The 20,752-nt window shown below is 48.4% G+C and overlaps 2 protein-coding genes across 20 annotated transcripts in view; both read left to right on the forward strand.

The window, feature by feature from the left end:
- The first annotated feature begins 1,514 nt into the window (after window positions 1-1,514).
- sytl2a (synaptotagmin-like 2a) lies at window positions 1,515-11,550 on the forward strand. 4 transcript variants are annotated; one of them, XM_011619136.2, is made up of 19 exons: window positions 1,515-1,718; window positions 3,591-3,800; window positions 3,961-4,115; window positions 4,257-4,374; window positions 4,695-4,764; window positions 4,846-4,912; window positions 5,427-5,987; window positions 6,103-7,617; window positions 7,889-7,990; window positions 8,091-8,147; window positions 8,232-8,284; window positions 8,428-8,529; window positions 8,669-8,838; window positions 9,451-9,553; window positions 9,624-9,785; window positions 9,860-9,950; window positions 10,024-10,129; window positions 10,204-10,409; window positions 10,487-11,550. In XM_011619136.2, the coding sequence occupies exons 2-19, from the start codon at window positions 3,700-3,702 to the stop codon at window positions 10,627-10,629; spliced, it is 3,882 nt and encodes a 1,293-aa protein (XP_011617438.2). In that variant the 5' UTR covers window positions 1,515-1,718; window positions 3,591-3,699; the 3' UTR covers window positions 10,630-11,550. The 4 variants fall into 4 exon arrangements, with proteins under 4 accessions (XP_011617438.2, XP_029704769.1, XP_029704771.1 ...); XM_029848909.1 differs by having other exon boundaries at window positions 3,594-3,800; XM_029848911.1 differs by having other exon boundaries at window positions 1,516-1,718; window positions 6,103-6,183.
- A 1,446-nt stretch (window positions 11,551-12,996) lies between these two features.
- The window catches only part of dlg2 (discs, large homolog 2 (Drosophila)), a 60,307-nt gene continuing 52,551 nt past the window's right edge, over window positions 12,997-20,752 (forward strand). For 5 of the 16 annotated variants that reach the window (XM_029848308.1, XM_029848317.1, XM_029848310.1 and 2 more), the window contains exons 1-4: window positions 13,001-13,814; window positions 13,896-14,088; window positions 14,482-14,613; window positions 20,553-20,704. In XM_029848308.1, coding sequence (XP_029704168.1) covers window positions 14,070-14,088; window positions 14,482-14,613; window positions 20,553-20,704 — 303 coding nt within the window. In that variant the 5' untranslated portion in view covers window positions 13,001-13,814; window positions 13,896-14,069. Of the gene's footprint in view, window positions 13,815-13,895; window positions 14,089-14,481; window positions 14,614-19,907; window positions 20,035-20,552; window positions 20,705-20,752 lie in introns of those variants that run through there. The other 11 variants (XM_029848312.1, XM_029848311.1, XM_029848319.1 and 8 more) reach the window with 5 other exon arrangements.

Raw genomic sequence — 20,752 nt, forward strand, 5'->3', positions numbered from 1 at the left:
TGCTGGGATGAATGGATTCCTTAATTAATGGAAGCCATCCTGTCACTGAGACGCCCCCCCCCCCCCCCCCCCCCCCCTCCTCCTCCTGCCCTCCTCCTCCTGCCCTCCTTAACCTTTTTCTTTTTCTTTATGGAAACAACCAGCCTGTCATACTGGAGCCTTGATCATTTGGGAGGAATTAATGTTGTTATGACACCATGCGATTCTAATTCAATTCAAATTGTGGTTGTTGGCCAAAAGGAAATCCCAGAAAATGGAAGTCTAATTACAAATATTGTTCATTAATTGAACACAGCAACTAAAACATTTGGCATTGTGAGTAGAGAACAATATGATGCTGTCTTGGGTGGTCTGATCTTAACTTCACTTTGTTGATTTTGCTCCCTTCTGGCACATGGATAAGGTTCATAACTTTAGCTGCTTTTTTCATAAAATCTATGAAATGTGCAGATTAATTACAGAACTGAAGAAGCCTTCTGGATAGAAGGCGAAACGTTTTCAAGAGAAGAAACCCAGTCCAGTTGACAGAGAAAACTACCTTGGACAGATTAATTACAGCTTTACTCCCAACACATGATGTCACATGATGCGAGGCTTCTGTCAGAAAGCTGTTTTACTGGTTTTCTATAATCTTGCAGCTGAACTTTTCCTGGACATTATTTTCTGTCAAAAATAAAAGTAGAAATGACACATTTACTATTACATTTGCTTACATCAAACACGTCATAGTTTAGTTTTAGAAACATACGATGTGACAAGTTGGAAGCAAAACTCAACTCATGCCCTGCTCTCGGCCCTCAATATTGCTTTGTTGTCTTCTACTGCCCCCTGCTGCTCTCTCCTGCCCCCTGTTGCTCTCTACTGCCCCCTGCTGCTCTCTCCTGCCCCCTGTTGCTCTCTACTGCCCCCTGCTGCTCTCTCCTGCCCCCTGTTGCTCTCTACTGCCCCCTGCTGCTCTCTACTGCCCCCTGTTGTTCTCTGCTGCCCTCTGCTGGTTACTCTTGCCCTCTTCTAGTTTATCCTGCTCTCTGCTGCCCTCTGCTGGTTCAGCCTGCTCTCAGCTGGTTTATCCTGCTCTCTGCTGCCCTCTGCTGGTGACTCTTGCCCTCTTCTGGTTTATCCTGCTCTCTGCTGCCCTCTGCTGGTTACTCTTGCCCTCTGCTGGTTTATCCTGCTCTCTGTTGCCCTCTGCTGGTTCATCCTGCTCTCAGCTGGTTCATCCTGCTCTCTGCTGCCCTCTGCTGGTGACTCTTGTCCTCTTCTGGTTTATCCTGCTCTCTGTTGCCCTCTGCTGGTGACTCTTGCCCTCTTCTGGTTTATCCTGCTCTCTGCTGCCCTCAGCTGGTTACTCTTGCCCTCTTCTGGTTTATCCTGCTCTCTGCTGCCCTCTGCTGGTTACGCTTGCCCTCTGCTGGTTTATCCTGCTCTCTGCTGCCCTCTGCTGGTTACGCTTGCCCTCTTCTGGTTTATCCTTCTCTCTGCTGCCCTCTGCTGGTGACTCCTGCCCTCTTCTGGTTTATCCTGCTCTGCTCTGCTCCTCTTCATTGTTCATTGCTGAACTCTGCTGTTCCCCGCTGTTCTTTCACTGCTTTTCTGGGCTGCTCCCACCAGCTCTTTACTGCCCCCTGGCGTTGCGTCTCTGCAGCTCCTCCTATCTTACTCAAACTCGCCGCTCAGACCCAGTTTGCGTTGGACTCACCAAGGACCCACATCATGAGGTAGGGGGAATTCTTTTTCTTCTTTATGTCAAAAAACTATTGAGTTTTGCATGCTTATGTTTCCAGAAGAATCCTTTTCTCCAGATCTCTGTGAGCCGTGATGTTGAACAGTTTTCTAGAACTTTGGTGATTATTTACTTATTTATTTAAGCAGCTCCTACAGGTCTGTAATAGCAACTTACTTCAAGCTGAAAACATGAAACACAAATTCAGCAGTGCTGTAAATCTAAAAAGGAGAATGGAATTAAGAACACACACGCAGGCACACACACATGCACAAATGTATATGTGTGTGTATGTAATGCCTGAAACAAAGTGAAAGCTGTTTGATGATTAGTTCAGTGTCTTTCCTGATACTGTTCAAGACACAGTAACCTGGTTTTGGTGGCGCTTCATCTGACACTGATGAGTAAATAAGTCAAATCACATGCGACAGCAACAAGGAAGTAGCTCAGCTTTTCTTCAGCTGCTTGAGCAACAAGACACGCAACATTCTTTGGTAGAGATAAGTTTTTCCGGCTTAATCACACATCAACTCAGGAAACCTGCATCATGTTGCAGCTCCGCTTCTCCACAGATCATCGATAAACAACATTCACACGACAGAGTCACTTTATGACGGTAACAGGCCAGAAAGTGAGTGTTGACATCTCCAGGTGTGTCCAGATAGGGAACAGGAGCATCTGTTCAAAAGAAAAGGGTGTGAATGGGAAGAGACTCTCTGCTCCGACCACAGCAGAGTTGCTGGGTTATGACGGACTGATTAAGGCTCCGCATGTGAAGAGCAGAGCCGCTCAGAGTCTAGACCAGAGGTGTCAAACTCAAATACCCAGTGGGCCAAAATTCAAAACTGGGACAAAGTCACAGGCCAACATTGATATTTATTGAAAAAAATCTTCCTCCATCTACAACACGGAACCTTTTGATATGGACCCAAACTACTTTTGCTCAACAACTGAACATGGAACAAGCAAAGCTTAACACAATACAATATATCATTTATTACTGCACACATCACCGGCATTCATTTCTTCTCTTTTTATTTGCAGCCTTCTGAATTAAATTCCAACAGAAATCTTTTGCCATTGTAAGTTAATGTAATGTAAATGTGATGCCTTTTCATTTCTTCTACTTTCTGGCACCTTTGAGTCATTTCCAGGAGCTTGTGCTTGTCTTGGTGTTGCGTTTATAGTGTCCTCTTTTGTTGTTCTCCTTGTAATGAACACACTCCACATACAAGACAGACAGGTACATCTACATATCTAAACAGATATTCTGCCTCCTACCTGTTCAGAAAAGTGCTATTTTCTGCCTTTAATTATTTTTCAGAGGGGTAGTGCCAGAATTAGCATTAGCATATAAGGTCGCTATGACTACTTTCTCTTTCTTTGTGGTTGGCAAGCCACATACTGGTGCATTACCACCACCAGCTGATGTGGAGTGTGGATTTTCACACCAAAACACCAGCAGAGCATTCTGGTATTTGTGGTATTAGCACATGCGCTTTAAGCGATAATACCGGCGGGCCAGCTCTAATAGTCAGTTGGTATGGCTTTGCGAGCCAAATATAATTACATCGCGGGCCAAATCTGGCCCACGGGCCAGAGTTTGACACCTCTGGTCTCGACCAAACCCCCTGCTGAGGAGCTCAGTCATGAGCTGCAGCTACAACCTCAACCTGCCCGTAGCACCACCAGGCTTCCCTGAAGGTGGATCAATATTATGCGGTTGCAGGTGTAGAATCGCATGGTGTCATAACAAAACATCTGCCAAATTTAAAAAAACGAGACACGAGTGAAGAATTTAAATGAGCTACTCTAGTAAATCCATCAAGAAGAACATCTGGAAAAGCCTTAAACATCCGTTCTTCAGCAGTCCAAAACCTGGAACGATGGGTTGCGCGTGAGCTGCTGACAGACCTGAGGAACCTTCAAGAACAACCACACGACCAGCCAACGTGGTGACACAGGGCGCAGCGACCATGATCGACCTGAGTTTCCTGACAGAGGAGGAGCAGGAGATCATCCAGGATGTGCTGAAGAGAGACGCGGAGCTGAAGAAGGCCGAAGAGCAGCGCATTCAGTGAGTGATTCAGCACAACACATTCACACCACTCCACAAACAGGGGTTCAAGTCCTCACAGGCTCCTCACAGGCAAAGGAAGAACGGAAACACCTCATCAACTTTCAAAATGAATCTTCTGAAGAGCGACGACCTGACTTTGCCTCCGCCGTGTGCGCAGGAACCTGCAGAAGACGGTGAGTGACCGGGACCTGCTGAGGTACATGACCGGAGAATGGTTCTACGAGACCAAGCAGCTCCGGCACCAGGAGCGCATTCACAGCACCGACATCATCAGGGCGTCCATGAAGCAGGCGCAGAAGCCCCTGACCATACGTGAGTCCCTCGCCGTGCAGACATGATCAGACCTGTCCCATCATGAGCTGCTGCTCTGGCTCAGCGCACAAGTTAGCAACTGTCCTGTGACCCTGGGTCACGTGGTCGTGCTACATCTAGCGGTCGTGTCGTGTGTTGCAGTGGAGCTGACGCAGATGTTCAAGCCCCCCGTGGTCAGCAGTGCACATGAAGACGTCTTCACCCCCCCTGCTCACCGCGGCACCCTTCAGGTGATTCAGGGGCGGGACAACAATGAAAGGTGAGACCAGAGCTGTCACCTGTATGGCTGTTGAAAAGCCGTGCTTTTATTTTGAAGGGCACTGTTTCGCGTCGCTACGCAACACATTGATGTTGTAAATAACGCTTAAACCTTACATCAGCATGAAAACATTTGATTCCAATTAGATTTCATTAAGGGTTTTAATTGTGTTGTCTGCTCTGGGGATCCGTCACGTGCCGCAGGGTAGATTACCGCGACGTGCGTCCGTCCTGACGACTCCGCCACTGGAGGAACTAACACAAATAGTTTCAGTTCCATGATTAGAAGCATTTTATCTATTGTGATCTCTGCCGCTGTAGTTGCCAAAGGCAGGAGCCCCCTGAGATGGCGAGAGATGCCCCCACACCGGTGGCACAGTCCCCCCCGAAGGTAAGAGCCGCTCTGATCCGGCACCATCACGGAAAACCCCGGGAACCAACCCGCAAGCTCACATGTCAAATTGTGTTGAAGCAAAGGAGAAATCCGTTCGACAGTGAGGTGGAGGGAAGGAACAGCGGGAAGAACGGAGCCGCTGAGGGTGAGTCTTTAACCCGCCACCTCCTCGCCGTTCAAGTCAGCGTCGCAGATTATGCTTTTATTTTGAAGGAGAGACGCAGGTGAGGGGTCGGCGTCTCTCCTCGGGCCTGCGAGGTTTTCCCAGAGGTCGTCCTATGCAAAGGCTGCCAGACTGGCTGGAGGATTACACAGAAAAACATTCCACAGCTTTAATCTCTGCTGCATGACTTGAGTCGGCTGGAAATCATTCACAGAAACCTTGAGAACAATATTTTAAGCCCCTAATGAGGAAGAAACAAAAACACAAGCGTGCACGTGACGCAGACAAAAGTCGTGCATTCTAAGCCGTTTTGTGTTTCTTTCGTATGTCGCCTGAGTAGCACTTTTCCCTTCAGGTTTAGCGCCCCCTGCTGGCAGGACTCTGTGTTATTACGCAGTAATAACACGATATTGACGTCTTTTATGAGTGCAGGTGATTTATCGGGACAAAGACAGCGTGACAGTGACGCGTCAAACCTGATATTTTGCTCTTTCAGGGCCTCTGGCGTCACGTGAGAGCTGCACTCCTGCTGCCGACCCGCGAGCTGACCTTGCCTCGTGCGCGCTCATGCATAATGCATTTGACCCTCCACCAGTGGCGGAAAACTTGGCAGTCAGCATCCGTCGCCAGGGCTGTTCTGCTGAGGTAGACAGGCCAGAAGCTCGAAAAAATATCACTCCTGCCACACGCGGAGTTCCCGAGCACGTCCTCGCTGCTAGCGGCGCCGTCCTGCACGCTCCCCTGGACCCACAGGATCCAGTAAAGCCCGCTTCCTCCGCTGAGAGCAGCAGCGACAGGAAGCAGGTGAGACCGAGCTCCACTGATGCTCCTGCCAGGGCGGCGTGGCGGGATGGAAAGGAACTGGGGGAACATACTTTGTTGGACATGGACCGCATGGCTCTCGCAGAGGCAGAGGGCGGTGACCTTGAGAGTACCGGCCGTCTTGACCTTCAGACAGATTTACCTCCTCTCGTAGAGAGTCCAACAGATGAGGAGCTCCAAGGCAAAAATCAGGACCTCCCACAGGAGGACGTCGCTGGCTATCGGCTCCTCGGGGGTAAGAGTCTTACTTTCATCTGATGAGGTTGTTGGAACAGAAAAAGGCACCTGACTCCAGTCACCTTGATCACACTCCATGATGTTCTCCACGTATGTTCTTGTTGTTTTGGTAGATGTTGCCCAGAGAGGCGCTTTCCAGTTCCAAGATGACACCAGACACGCGGAGACAGAAGAAGTCCGTCACTCTCAGGATGGTACGGCTGCAGATGTGCAACCCGGGTTCCAAGTCCGTCAGCTTCCTGAGCAAAGCTCTGGCCTTGTTGAGGCCGGTTCACGTCCCAAGCAGCCACCTGAACACAGCGCAAATTCAAGCTTATTTCAAGGTTTCCTCGGACTTGATGATAAAACCAAAGAAGCTCAAGGTCCAGCTCATGAAGAGGTGCTCACACCTGTGCATCAACCGAGTGTTTCCCAAGGTTCTGGAACCAAAGAAAAACCTGCTGTGTTGGCGGAGGGCAGAACGGCGCCACCTTCAGCACCACAGAAGAGCCCGTCGAAAGAATCAGCCTCCTCAGCGGATGGCAAGGCTCCACACGCCCCACTGGACTCCTCTGGTGTGGAGATCATAAATGAGGACTTTGTGAATCCGCCTGAGCAGAATGATCCGCCCCACAATGGCTCTAGTCTGGATTTATCTGGAGAAGATGGTGTGTATAGAGCCAAGCCCATCGTCATCTACGAAACAGACGACTCCTTAACAGAGTCGCAGCCACCAGACGACATCTCTGCATCGACACCTTCTTCTCAAGCCGTCCACGACCCATCAGAAGGGGCCTTTCCTCCACCGCCTTTCCTCGCTGGCAACACAGTCGAGGTTAGCAAGCAGGGGGAGGAGGAGGAACATGCAACACCTGGGGCAAGATCTTCCACACTCACTAAGAAACTGATGACCCCTCAGTCTGTTCTGAGGCCATCATTGGGACAAACACCTCCACATAAAGCGAGCTGCTCTATCTCGAGGAACTCAGATAGATCTCCACTGAGGACCTTAGGTGGCAGCGAGGATCTGGAACCAACGGAGCACCAACACCAAGTGAAGGCTCAGTCACAAGAGAGACCCCTCAGTGCCAGTGAATCTCACTCTCCAAAACTGAAGAGGCAGCAGGAGGAGGTCCGGAGGAGCCCCTCTAAGACCTGTCACCCAAGGGTCCTTCCTAGAGAATCAACTGGTCCGCAGACTCCAAGACTCAAAGGTTCTCCCTTAAAAACCTTTCCAATAAACATCGGGGTCCAAAGTACGATTCCCGAAGAGCGTCTCGGAAGGCCGACTCCTGTGCCAAGACAGAGGAGTCCTTCCCACCAAGCAAAGCAGACAGTGCTGGCAGACGCTAAGAACATCTCAGATATCTCCTCTTTTCCTTTGCCTCCAAAAGCAGAAGAGGGTTCAGTTTCATATGTGACCAGTCCTGGAAGTTCTACTGCTCCACAACCAGGAAGCATCTCAGAGAAGAGCCTTCCATGCCTGGCCAGAGCCTGTGTTCCTCAGGATTATCAGCACTACCTTGGACCCCAGGAGAAGGCCTTTGTCCCCTCATTTAATCAGGAGAAGTCTACCTTTGCTGACCTCAGTGACCCCACAGAGGGCATTCCTTCTGGAGTTCGGGTTACGGATGCAAACCTCAAGCAAGGTACAACCACAGGCTGGAACCAGTAGTGTCCCTCAAACTGGGAAATGTTTGAACATCAACATCTGTCTTCACACTGAGAAAAAACATCTGGACGTGCAGTTTATAAAACTCAGAGAGGTGATCTGAGAGGCTGCTGCCTCACAGATCCACAGGTTTCAGACAAATGCTCAGTCAAATCCTGCTCTATTCTACATCTTTAGAAACCAAAGATCAAGCTAGTTATTAGCAACAAGTGGGTTAAAAATGGCTGATTCTGTTTGGTCTGTGGCAGATCATCAGGAGGCTTCTGGCCCCATGGAGCCCCCCTTAAAACAATCACCTTCAAAGCGAATGGCTTCCTCCAAAAGTCTGGAAAACCTCACATCACAATCAGGTGACTTTCTTTTACATGTGTTCTCTGCCTGCTTTTTAAAGTCTCAATAACTGTCAGCGATTCACAGGAGGGCCTGAATAATGTCACTGCTCCTTCTCAGGTGAAGAGAGAAACAAGGATTATTCCAAAGACCACGTGAATCCAAGTGTGGATGCGGGTAAACAAAATCAACCAACCTTTGAAGCTGCATCACGCACCGGTTGTCAAGTCATTTCTTCTCCGTCAAATGTGAATCTTTCAGATTCAAAGCAGATGAAGTCCAGTTTGTCCGTTCCTTTTCTTCAGCTGGAGGAGGTAAAAGTCCCGTTCAACACTCAGCTTGTTGTTATTTATCCACGTTGTAGTTGGCAGTACCTCATTTTATGCCAAGTGACAAGTGTGTTCGTATGTGTTTCCGTGGTCCGGCCTTCATCTCGACGCCTCGTTGTCATCAACAGACAGACAGCGACGGAACCTTTGGACCCGCCCTCCCCAGAAGAAACACAGGCAGCTCCGCGTCCAACTTCAGCTTGTCCTCAGGGTTGAACTCCATGTCCTCTGTACGTCTGTGGAGCTCAGCATATTCTACACGCTGTTCCCTTTTTTACAGACTGACCTGCTTCTGCAACGAGCTCTGAGGTTCTTGACCAAGGAGGCTGATAGATGAACATCTCCACCTTTGTTTTCATGAACGTGCAGATCAGCAGCAGCATCAGCAGCATCTACCCTGCAGACTTTGGGGAATTAGAGGTCCAGGGCAGCATCCAGTTTGCCGTCAACTACATCCAGAAGCTCGGAGAGTTTCAGGTGTTTGTGGTGGACTGCAGGGATCTGGCTGTGGCCGACGTGAAGAAGAACCGCTCCGATCCGTGAGTCTTGTGTTTATGTAAGAGGTAGTAGCAGACGTACACGGGTTACCCTGCAGCAGGGATTAACCCAGCAGCCCTCCTGGTGTGGTGCCCAGGTCGAGTCAAAAGCTCATGGAAACGGCCGACGTTCCATGGTGAAATGTGTGTGACGGAGGGGAATTACCTAAAAACACGCTGGACTAAATTTATTCTTGGATCATTTGTAACATTTGTTCTTGCCCATTAACTCCAGAACAAAGTCCCGAAGAAGGTTCCGGCTCAGGCTCTACTCAGAGTTCACCAAAAGGGAATCGTGACCCTCGTTGCGCCGCTCTAGTGAGCAAATCTAGGGGAAAAAATTCCCAAGACTCAAACCATTTGACCGCACTGACCTCATAGTTGATGGAGAACACGAACCCTTGGTGGCTCCACAACTTGGTTTCCCTTAATCCAGAGTGCCGACTTTACTCGGTAGATCTGGGTTTTTTTTTTTTACCATTTATATGTACGGTTCAGCGTTTCCCTGGAATATTCACCTTTCTCTTTTACGTCATTCCACTCTGGCTTCACACATTTGGGATTTTGTGTCACGTGGACCACCGAGTCCTCTATTCAGTCCAATGTGTTTTACAGCTATGTGAAGTGTTACCTTCTCCCTGACAAATCCAAGTTGGGGAAGAGGAAAACTGCAGTGAAGAAGAAGACTTCTCACCCCACCTTTAACGAGATCCTCCGGGTAAGATCCAGCCGATTCGCGGCGCCTGTTAGCGCGCCAAAGCCATCGTTGCTAATTTATCCGTCCGCAGTTTAAAACCCCTCTGGAGCTGCTGAAGAGTCAGACTTTGAATGTGTCTGTGTGGCACAATGACACGTTTGGACGCAACAATTTCCTGGGCGAGGTGGACGTGGACCTGTCGGGGTGGGACTTTGGCAACACGCGGATCAACGAATACGTGCTGCAGGCCCGGGTGAGTGTTGCTGACCACGGCGGTGCTGCTGGTGTCTGTGCTCTTCACACGCTCGTCTCGGTGGAACATTTCAGGCCTCGGCGCAACCGTCGCCTAGCTCGCGCTCGATGGACGACAGAGGACAAATGAGAGTCGCCGTGAGATTCCTGCCACAGACGTCCCACAGTGAGAGGACCGCAGGTGTGCTTTGACCTTGGTCGCTAACTGGGTTTACTAACTGGTCTGGCGGTGTCCACAGGTAAGAGGACGTCCGGGATGGAAACGGGCGAAGTGCAGATTTGGGTGAAAGACTGCAAGAATCTACCTCCTGTCAGAGGCGTCACTATCGACCCCTTTGTAAAATGGTAAACCTTCGTTCACGCTTTGGCGAGTCGGTCTCAAAGTCGCTACGTTTGACTGTACCTGTCGTCCACTGCAGCGCCGTCCTTCCTGACACCAGCAGGAAAAGCAGACAGAAGACACGGGTGGTGAAGCGGACGGCCAACCCCATGTTTAACCACACCATGGTGTATGACGGCTTCCGGACCCAGGACCTCCGAGAGGCCTGCGTGGAGATCACGGTGTGGGACCACGACCGACTCCGCAACCACTTCCTCGGAGGTCTGAGGCTGGGTTTGGGGACAGGTGAGACAAGCAGGACACTTTGGACAGAGAGTGTTCTGATGAGGCTGTAGAACCCTGACGTCAACCTCTCTGTGCAGGCAGGAGTTATGGGGTGGACGTGGTCTGGATGGATTCCACCCCAGAGGAGGCAGATTTGTGGCAGAGGATGCTGCAGTCAGACGGCGAATGGGTGGAGGACATTTTACCCCTGAGGATGCTAATGATGACTAAATGCAAGTGAGCGCACGTGAAAGGTGTCAGCGAGTGTTAACGTGCGCACCCTCAACATGTTTGGGCGATAAACTATACATTATATACAAAAGTGCCATCAGGGGTTGGAAGGAGAAACGTATGTATTTGTGTAACTAACAACATCTGCGTGGTAAATTAACACAGGTGGAAATGTAGCTCTTTATAAAGAGCACAAATATTAAACTAATCATGTAGAAAATCCCTAGAAAATAAAGCACACCCATAGCTCAGATCTTCTATATTTATGGGGACTCGACGGCACTGTGACATCATTAAAACTCCTTAGATGATGATGCAGTAAATATCGTAGCCGTCGGGCAGCGCAATAAAATAGTCCCCTCGATAATCCAACTGAAGGGTTGGTTGATGCACAGAAGCAAATTTTCCACAAACATTAGAACAAATATCTTCAAATAAGATCAGTTTAATCCGGATGAGGTTGAGCCGTTTCATCAGGATGATTAGTGTGTTGGAGAAATGTCCCAAACGTCCAAAAGAAGTGAAGCTAGCACCAGCGGTCTATCTTTGAATGGTGTCTCACATACACGTGCAGACGTGCACTCAGATGTGGACGTGCACAGTCTACACACAGTCGCTACTCTGGTGCATCTACATTGCTGTTCCTTACAGAGATATATAGTATAAATAACCATTTATGTGATTAAAAACAAAAAGAAAGAAAATAGTTATGACTGTTTCTCAGCTAAAATGACACGTTCCCCCCTGTTGTGTTGCAGCTATCTTAAAAAACACACCTGATGGAATTGAGGGTTATTAATACACTGCTTTATAATTTCATGTGGTGCTCGTTTGCATTTCAAACACAATCCAAACACAACTGTCGTTCTCTCTTTTTATGATGGGATTACATTACAAGCTGATCCACCCTAATAAAAACGTTATAAAAATATTTGCTTCTGTTAATATGACGGCTGTGTTACAGGCGCGTCGTTCTAATTCCGTGACTTGTATATTTAGAGGTGTTCATCCCAACCATCAAGATGCAGGAAGCTGTGGTTAGAGCAGATGTAAAGGTTGCTTTAGTCATAGAGTTTAATGTAAACTAATCGTAAACTAGCAGCAACATTTTCTTTATATTATTATTTTCTTTCCCGTCCACATTAGCCTGCTGTTGGACTACAAATGACAATAAGTATCGTGTCACATATAGTCCATATATTTAAATAAAAACATATTAACACCTGTTTGGTGTTTGGGTCTGTGGGAACTAATTTTAGTTCTTTTTAACCAACAAAAAAAATGACCCAATTGCGTAATTTGTGGTTGGTTTACAGTAAAAATAGATTTGTCAGTGTGGTTCCTCATTGGCAATAATGGGCTCAGAGGATATAGGTAGAGAAAGAAGCTTTGGACGGTGTCGAAGACGTTTCAGAATCTGGTGCTCCGGTGCATCCTCCACCGGACCTACGGAACCACCACCTGCAGCCAGCGACACCAAAAGGAGCTGCTGGGACGTGCGTGGCCCCCACATGGTCAGAGAGACCCTACGCTAAGCATCAAGGGCCACGAGTGTAGAGATATGCAACACACAGACAACATTAAATCTCTTCCAAAGAGCAAATAAACACCAATATTTAAATGCATCTTTTGCTAAATGAACCCCCACAAGCCGCAGCAGGTCCTTCAGACCCACAAACCCTGGCTGAGTACCAAGAATATGAACACCACTCCAGAATACATCCGTTACAAGCAGCACTATTTAACTCGGGGCTTTTTTTGGCGTGGGTCCGAAGTTTAATCATTGGTTGATCTCTCCTGATGCGACGGGAAGTCTGCCAGTGTGATTGGCTGTCGCCTCCAATCAGTCAAGCGGGGCAGCAGCTAACCAGAGCGCAGCCTCCTGCGTTGCTAAGCAAAGTTAAACAGCTGTGTAAAGCTTGTGGTATTTAGCCCCGAAGTCAAGCTTGTTTGGCTTCAAAAGAAAAACCCCATGACGCGAACTAGACCCAAGTCTGCAGAACAACGCCAGTGGTGGGCAAAAGGCAAAATAATCCCGTAGGAAAAAAGAAATAATGGCAAAATAGAGTTGATTCAGGCTGTTGTTGTTGTTCATTAAAAAAGTGTAAATGTCAAGCAGCTATATCTTTGAAATTGATCTCTTCCCATTGGCTTATCCCATCTAACTTTAAGTGTTTTAGTTGTTTTTCCGTACAGATAATCACATTCAGGGAGCGTTTTTGTGTCATTTGGAGTTGAAATTTTGAGTTTAACTCAGTCTTTTTTTATGAAATATTGTAAAATTCTAGAAATCTTTTTAGTTTCGCTGCAAATCTAGCGGTCTATGGTGAATATTACTTTGAAAGGCGTAAACGGAAGTTGCTGGTGTTGTTGCGCACTCTTGTTTCCGGGTACTTAAAAACTGTTGGTGATGCCGTCAGGATGGCTAACGCTGTGTAGTAGCCCCTTAAACAGTGTTGAAATGTGGCAGTCGCGGGGTTCAAGTGTCACTTTATCGGAAGAAGCGTCCGGCGGAGACACAGACGGCATTTTTAAACGCCAACTCCGGATGCATGGAGTCTTTTGAGAGCCACGCGTTTTCTCCCACAGCGGGGCGGCAGGTAGTTCCTCCCAGCCCGCATCGTTTCATCTGGCACCGCTTCTGGCTGCTGGTTTAGCATCAATGCTAAAGCCGCCCAGGAGACAACGTGCATCTTTAGTAAGATTTCGCAACTGTGCAATTTAACACAACACTAGTCGGAGAGAGACTTTTGCTAGAAAACCCCATGAATTTTCGCCGCTTGCTTCATGGACTGAGCATCCGCATCCCAAGCGACAGAGTCTCCGGGGATAAACTTGATTATTCCGCCTTAGCTGGCGGCTCTGACGGTGGGCAGGACCGGCGTTCATGTGGCCAAAGTGCGTTTCGCTCCTGATGTGGTCGACAGGGAACTTTAGGCAGCACCGGTAGGCTGTGGGACAAAGGATGCGAGAGACCCCCCCCACCACAGGACGGAAGCAAGACTGTCACATCCCAGCCTGGACGGATGGGAGCCCGCGCACACGCCTCGGGAGAAGAGGCCAGCTCTCCACCCAGCTGTGAGCATTTGATGGTGTGAGCGGGAGCCTTCCAGGGGGGGCCAGCCGTGGCCGTGGGCCACCGGGACGGGACCGGGTCTGCTGGAGGATGACCTCATCGAGTGGACGCTGAAGAAGGTACCACCTCGCCTCTCCTGGCTGATCTGATGGACCAGACGCGTCTTTGCACTAATTATTCCTCCTGTTTTTTTGGCACAGACTCTCCAGGATATTGGGGGGGAAAAAAACCCAGTAGAATTCCTTCTCTGGCCGCCCAGAGGAGATTGAAACGGATCGGAACCGTTCCTGCTCTCCTGTCGTACCGCTGACAGCATAGAGATCATGCACTGACACCTGAACCTGAAGCCTTGTCACACGTTTACAGAATCAGCCATGCCTATCAGGAAGAACGGTGAGTTCTGATCAGCGCCCCCGGGTGGTGAAGGCCTCCACGTCTGGGGTCCCTCCACCTATGCATTCCATCCCATTCCAGCCTTCCATCCTGAACCGGCCGACACCAGGATTGGTCAGTCATCCTCCATCCATCCATTCGTTTTCTAGCCTCTTTCACCTGGACCTCAGAGCTCACACTTTTAGATCCGGTCATTTATACGTTTATATACGTTCAGCCATTTCCTCTTGGCCAGCATCTCTTTTTGCTGTTCCTCTGTAGGTTCCTCATCCACAGACTGTAGTCAGGTTTAAATTCAGTCTCGTGGGCAGGTTCGTGATTAAATGACACAGTTTAGGAGCTGAAGACAGTAAATTGATCGCTGTGACTCTCCTATCTGCCCCGTTGCTGCAGACACCACCCGAGCCCTGGGGCTTCTGGATGACTACTGCACTAAACTGAGGAGGCCGGAGGAGCAACAGCTCAAAACTGCCATTCATAGAGTGATGGGCATCTTCCAGAGCAACCTGTTTGAAGCTCTTCTGGGTAAGTTAACTCAGCCACCAGCTACCTGGTGGTGGTGGACCAGTCCTACCAGTCCTGCCCATTAGTTCCCACCATGGCTGCAGCCCCACAGGGGCTTCTGTCCTACCCCCGTTTTCACCTGGATTCCTGGTTGCCTTGGCGACAGCGTTTACCTGCCTGGTAGGACGGAAATCTGCTGGATCACATGTCACTGGATTTAGTGGAAACAGTGAAACCACTGAAATCTCTTACAGAGTTGCAATGTGGCATCATTATGGGCTGGAGAACACCTAAACCTGGTTTGATGGAATGGGGCGGGGCTGAGGGTACATTTATGTTAGCATATTGAGATATTTCCCGTTCCCCTAAACATACGTGTGTAAAAGTCAAAAGAAGCGATGAAGCTGATCCCAGAGTGTTCTCTTGTTTTACCGCCTGTTTAAAATCACACCAGGATGTAATTCTTATCTAGATCACAGAGATACTGTTGGAGGGAGAAAAAAACCCTCCATTTGAGGCCCAGTTCCATTTAATGTGAGGATTACCTTCATAATCTTTTCCTGAATGCTTATGCAACATCCTGCAACAGATGTTCTCTAGGAAGCGGCTCATATCTTCGAGCCATAATGGGCCACGTAAAAACCGGCCGCAGGCCGCCATGACATCGTTAATATTGATGCCGCTCCTCGTGGACCGAACCGCATGGCTGGCAAATGTCAGTCGTGTAGCAGGAGTTCTCAGCAGGAGACGCGCGGATGACGCCTTGCTTCTGTGATTCTGTGTCAGCAATAAATGCCTCCATAAACTTTGTGGCAGTGGGGGGAGACCATCGGTCTCCGTGGAGAACATGGCTCCTGAAATAGATGTAATCATCTTACAAAGTATTAGGTGCCGACTAATCTGGCCTGTACGGGCGCCCCTGCTAAAGCCCGTCACGGCCGACCACATCCGCCACCCATCCATCCATCCACCCATCCATCCATCCATCCATCCATCCATCCAGGCGTGGATTAACCCGTTCGTCGTCCCTCAAAAGTTCAGTTTATCCACATACGTGAATGAACGCTGCTCCTGTTCTGCTCTCCCAGGTGACGAGGGGAGAACATGCTTCACAGGTTACAGGGCTGTTTACAGGGGTTTAAAAGCAGCTTTTCCCTGTCTCCAAATAAAGCCCTTTCGTGATTAACCGAGGAGAGCAGACACCTGTTTGATTCACCTGCTACGGGTCGGATCTTAAACAGAGCTTCCTTTTGTGAGCATGGTTCCCAGGCAGGAGTGGGCCGAGGGTGAGCTGGACCTCCTCAGAGGGGCGGCGTGGCGTGGCGCCGGGCCGCAGGCACGTGCTGCTGCAGAGATAACGGACAGCCGAGGGCACCGAGGGCAGCTCCAGTCGGAGCGAGTGGACAAGCCTGTTGTGGAGGGAGGCAGAGAGTCGCTCTTATGGGATAAAGGAGGGAGCGGAGCCAGAGTTGGTCATTTACTTGATGATATTTACCTCCAGACGCGTGCTGCTGCGATTGCTCTGGAGGTGTAGGGGGGGGTTATCGCAGCTCTTTCCTGCCAGGGGGTGAAAAGGTGCTGCTCAGCTGGAGGGGTTTCCTGGGAGCCTTCTCTTTCTTTAACACTCTCAGTGTTAATTAAATCAGTCCTGCTGATGACAGCAGTGGGAGCTCGCACCATCCCACAATAATGGGTCAGAGAAAATAGATCCTGTCTCTGTGTTTGGGTTCATACAGCGGGGCCTCTACTTACGAACCTAAATTCCGTACGAACGGAATTTTCAGGTGACGATGCGCTTCAACGGGAAAATATTTCCTCTTATTACGAAAGAAATTTCAGGATACGAAAGGCAAAAATACGCTACCGCTGCTACTCGCAGTTCGCGAAGTTTAGCGAACACAAACTTGCTTGTAGCTGCTCTGCCATTGGCTATCGCCTAGCATCTTCCTGTCATCCCATTGGCTAGGAGGGACGTCAATATGTACAAGTTTGTCTGTATCCCAGCGTCGTCTTCGTTTAACTTTTATTTATTGTGGGTGTTCGTATGTTTGTCCATTAGATGGCGGTGTTACCACAAGTGTTAACGTTCGTTGCTAATGACGGCTAATGTAAGATTAGCCTGTAATAAAGTTCATTTTGTTCCTGGAGAAGCCTTGCACTGAATTCCTACATTTATTGTGCGGTAATCTAATTGTAACATGTATTTGTTACATGTTTTGATGCATTTTTATGATTTATAAAAAAAATTATGTCAGAATTTTTGGGGGCTTGGAACGGATTAGGGCAATTAATTTCGGAACCAATTGATTTCGTAAGTAGAGGTCCCACTGTAGTTTATTTTACAACCATTATTTCTGTCTATTTTCCATAAACTGTTTGAAGGTCTCCCCTGAAGGTTTTTATCCCTCCTTGGATCAAACGCATCATGTTTGGGAGCGCTTCTTCCACATAGGACCCATGAATGATGTATGGCTGCCTCTCTGAGAGGGAGGCTCATGCATTTTGAGGCTGGGCGCCGTGGCGCAGAGCAGCACGCCGTCGGGCTGACATGCTGGAGCTGCTGTAATAATACGCTCAGCCTCAAAATGCAAAAACTGTCAGCGTTTGTTTGATGCTGAAAGTGCACTTCCTGTGGCTTTTACGGGGCTCAAACATACTGACGCTGAGGTCTATAGGAGAACAGGAAATGGGAAGCCTGTGGATACAGGAAGTCTTGTGAAAATCAGCCCATCGTTCCGTCTTCTTGCCTCTAAATGTCATGAATTTTACTGACAGATCTTGAGCACATTTACCTTAGTTTAAAGGGAATATTCTGTGTGGGCTGCATGTTCACACGGCGCCGTTATGCCGAGCCTCCACCAGAGGGCGCCAGAATACCGTTCGAGCCTCCTGCTTCCCTCCAGAGGGACAGACCGACAGCTGCTGAGATGGGATGGAAATAGTGTCGAGTCTCCATCATCTGTTTTCTGTATCCGTCGCCTATTAGTTTCCTAGATCGGCGTCATGGACGTTTGATCAGACTATCAGATCAGTGCGTAGCGCTTTTGTCTAGCATTCTGTGTCACGTAATGTTAGATTATTGCTTGTTTTGTCTGCTTATCATCTGATCTCATCAGCTGATCTCATCAGGCTATGCTATTTTAGCGGGCTCCCCGTGAAGTTATTCCTCCTACACCAGGTCGCGAGGACGCCCACACACTTTGCTGACCCTGCTGTGCTGCGCTGCCCCGCGCTCCACTCTCTCTGCAGACCCCAATCTTAGCCGCACACTTGAGAAAGACGTGTCCGTCAAGGAGAGACTCGCGGCCGTGATTCATCAGTCACGACTCCCTTCTAACAGGGTTCTACTGTCAAAGTCGCCCTGTTTTCATGGCAAACGTCTCTGCAACTACAGGACTTTAAACCACTGAACCTTGATGTGAATTTGGCCAAATCCTGCTGAACATGAGCTTATGGATGGAACCTTAAATGATTGTGAGGGACAAATGTTGCATTAAGGGATATATTGGTTTTATTTGATTTTTTTTCAATATTTCTCTCTTCAAACATGAGAGATCTAATCAGAAAAGATGTCATCCTCCACGATAATGGAACTCGTACAGGAGGTCGTGTCGGAGTCAGCCCTATTTTTCCCTTTTCCATTGCTCCATTATGACTATTTTCCTTCTTTTTCCTGTACCTGCAGTGCGCCCAGTTTCCCCAGTTTGGCTTCATTGCCGTCTACTTCAAATTTTAGTTTACTTCCACCGGGAACAGAAGCGGAGGAGTGAGCGATGCATTATCGGTAATTGGTAGGCTGTGTGTTACTCTGGAGGTACAGAAGGATTAGTTGGTACCTTAGTCACTGTGGGGGAGGGATAGCTGCAGGGAGGGAGGGGATGCAGCTGGAATAATCGCTCCCTGAAGAAGCGCAGCCGTACAGGAGCCTTGACTGTAAGTCCCAGCCCACTCCACCCACCCGTTACATAAGCCTGGAAAAAAGCAGTGCGGAAGCACATCTGTCTGTTAGCTGCTTGTGTGTCAGTCAGATATGTGCTCGTTAGAGGAAGCCGGCACTAAAGTTATCTGTGAATTATGTAAGTCAGAGAGGATCCGCATCTCCTGAGCCACTCCAGGGTTGCCTAGGAAACACCAGAGGGGCAGGAGCAGGATGCCACCTGCCTTTGGGGAGTACTGGGAAGCTTAAAGTGATGTAGTCGGCATAACACGTTAACATTAGCCTCGGTAATAAGAGGACTACAATGATACTACTGCTAATAACAATAAGAAATGAATTAAGATTATGTTTGTGTTGTATAAAGTAGTGAAAATCCTTCTGAAAGCACTGATTTGATTAGTTCCAGTATTAAAAGGTTGCCTATTGGCTCACTTACAATAGTTAATGTAGAAACTTACGAGAAATTCACATCACACCGTCACAGCTGCTAAAGTAATCAATGTCGAACGAGCGCGTTTGTTTTCTACCACTAAAATAAAGATGAAGAGCGAAGATTGTCGCCAACTCTCGGCTCTGATGTTTAACTACGCGTGGACGCGCTGGTTTTAAACGGTTCCCTTCGCGATCCATGTTGCACCGTTGACTAATAACTTAGCATAGTTTGTTTGTGTCTGCTGTGATAAAGCTGATGGATTAGCACTTAATTCCCCGAGCTTAAGGGATAAATGTTATGAATCAACGTGGGCAGAACCAAGGTGACAGAATCGGCCATAAATATTCACTCAGATGTCGTTTGAGCAGAATGGAGAGCGTCACCTGTTGCTAATAGCCAGTAGCACCAGAACAAGAACTGCTAACCTGTATCTGGAAGTCCAGCAGGACCCGAGAGAGGTCACGTCTGTGGTGCTGCCAAGATTTAACGCAGTTAAACAGGACTGTTTGGCCGAAGGAGCTCATATAGGAAATATGGCCATGCCAGGTGTGAATCCATAGATTAAAATGGCCGACGCAGGTGTACGCGTGCGACACGCACCTTGCCCTACACTCTTATTCCATAATAAGATCCCGATACCTTCCACACGCAAGATGTCGCCTTGAATCACTCGACAACTGACGTCTCCAAATCAGCTCAGCCAGGCGGGGAGCGAATGAACCTTTGAATATAAAACCGTCTCACTACATTACATGTGTTAATAGAACGCTACGCCGCGCCCAAGCGGGGAGAAAAGGGTCTTTTATTTTATGTTGTGGTGGACTTGCCTGGCTTTGGGACGCATGTTAAGCAGGAGAGAGCTGAATTAGAAAGCAGTTATGTGGAGGGGAAGGTCATTGTCTGCAATGAAAGGAACAGGCGGCCTCTGTGTCTGAGGATTAGCCGCGTGTTAGCCTGCCACCAGACATCTGGTCCTCCCACAAGCGCGCTGTTGCCGTGGAAAGCATCACTCCGACATGGCAGAAGGGAGCAGGGAGGCTCTGCCGCACTTGGACTTTCAGCTGCCGAACGGGTATGAATGGAAGGTCTCGATCCAGCCGCTGCCCGTAGCCGCGGGCGCTCCTGGTTGATGAGTAGTCGCAGCTTTTTCAAAATACTTTACCAATGAAACAAAATTCCTAACTTTAAGAGCGGGAAAAATTCCAGTGATTTTGTGTGTCGCAGTGCAAATGATTGATAATTAGTGGCTATATTGTGTCGTACACACACCCAGATGGAAGCTTCACTCGCATCTCTTCACAGTAATATGTGTTTAACAATGTACAGAATATGGAGACATAGAGTATGTTTATATTTTATATTTTATGTACGCATCCACATCATACAATGCAATGTTGAAGCACAATTAATTCCTATATTTAGGACTGTTTATTTGTCTTTATAGAACAAACACAACTGTCTTACAGTGAATTGTGGAGCTCTATAGGATTTAAATGCAAATGTGTTTTGTTTATAGATGGTTTAAATAGTGTATCACCGTGTTAGTGGGAGTCATGACACTTCACCATGCCTGAATCTGTATTTCCACAGATATACAGGAGTTCTATGAAATCACCTTGCTGAACACGCAGAAGAGTTGTGAGCAAAAGCTGGAGGAGGTCAACCACATGGTGGACAAATGGGAGAAGTGTGTTTCTGTCCAACACTCTGAGCTGGGAATTCCTGTCTCCCCGGTGGAAGCGGTGAGTATCCGAGTGTCTCTGTAGGTCGTCTGCATTGATCCTTCAGAA

This window comes from Takifugu rubripes, chromosome 15 (genome assembly GCF_901000725.2).
Source record: "Takifugu rubripes chromosome 15, fTakRub1.2, whole genome shotgun sequence".
In the NCBI taxonomy this organism is placed as follows: domain Eukaryota; kingdom Metazoa; phylum Chordata; class Actinopteri; order Tetraodontiformes; family Tetraodontidae; genus Takifugu; species Takifugu rubripes.

Coding starts and splice junctions, on each gene's coding strand:
- sytl2a (XM_011619136.2), top strand. CDS start 3,700: ATGATCGACCTGAGTTTCCTGACAGAGGAGGAGCAGGAGATCATCCAG. Junction 8,530..8,668: donor GGTTGAACTCCATGTCCTCT/GTACGTCTGTGG, acceptor ATGAACGTGCAG/ATCAGCAGCAGCATCAGCAG. Junction 10,410..10,486: donor GAGGCTGGGTTTGGGGACAG/GTGAGACAAGCA, acceptor CTCTCTGTGCAG/GCAGGAGTTATGGGGTGGAC.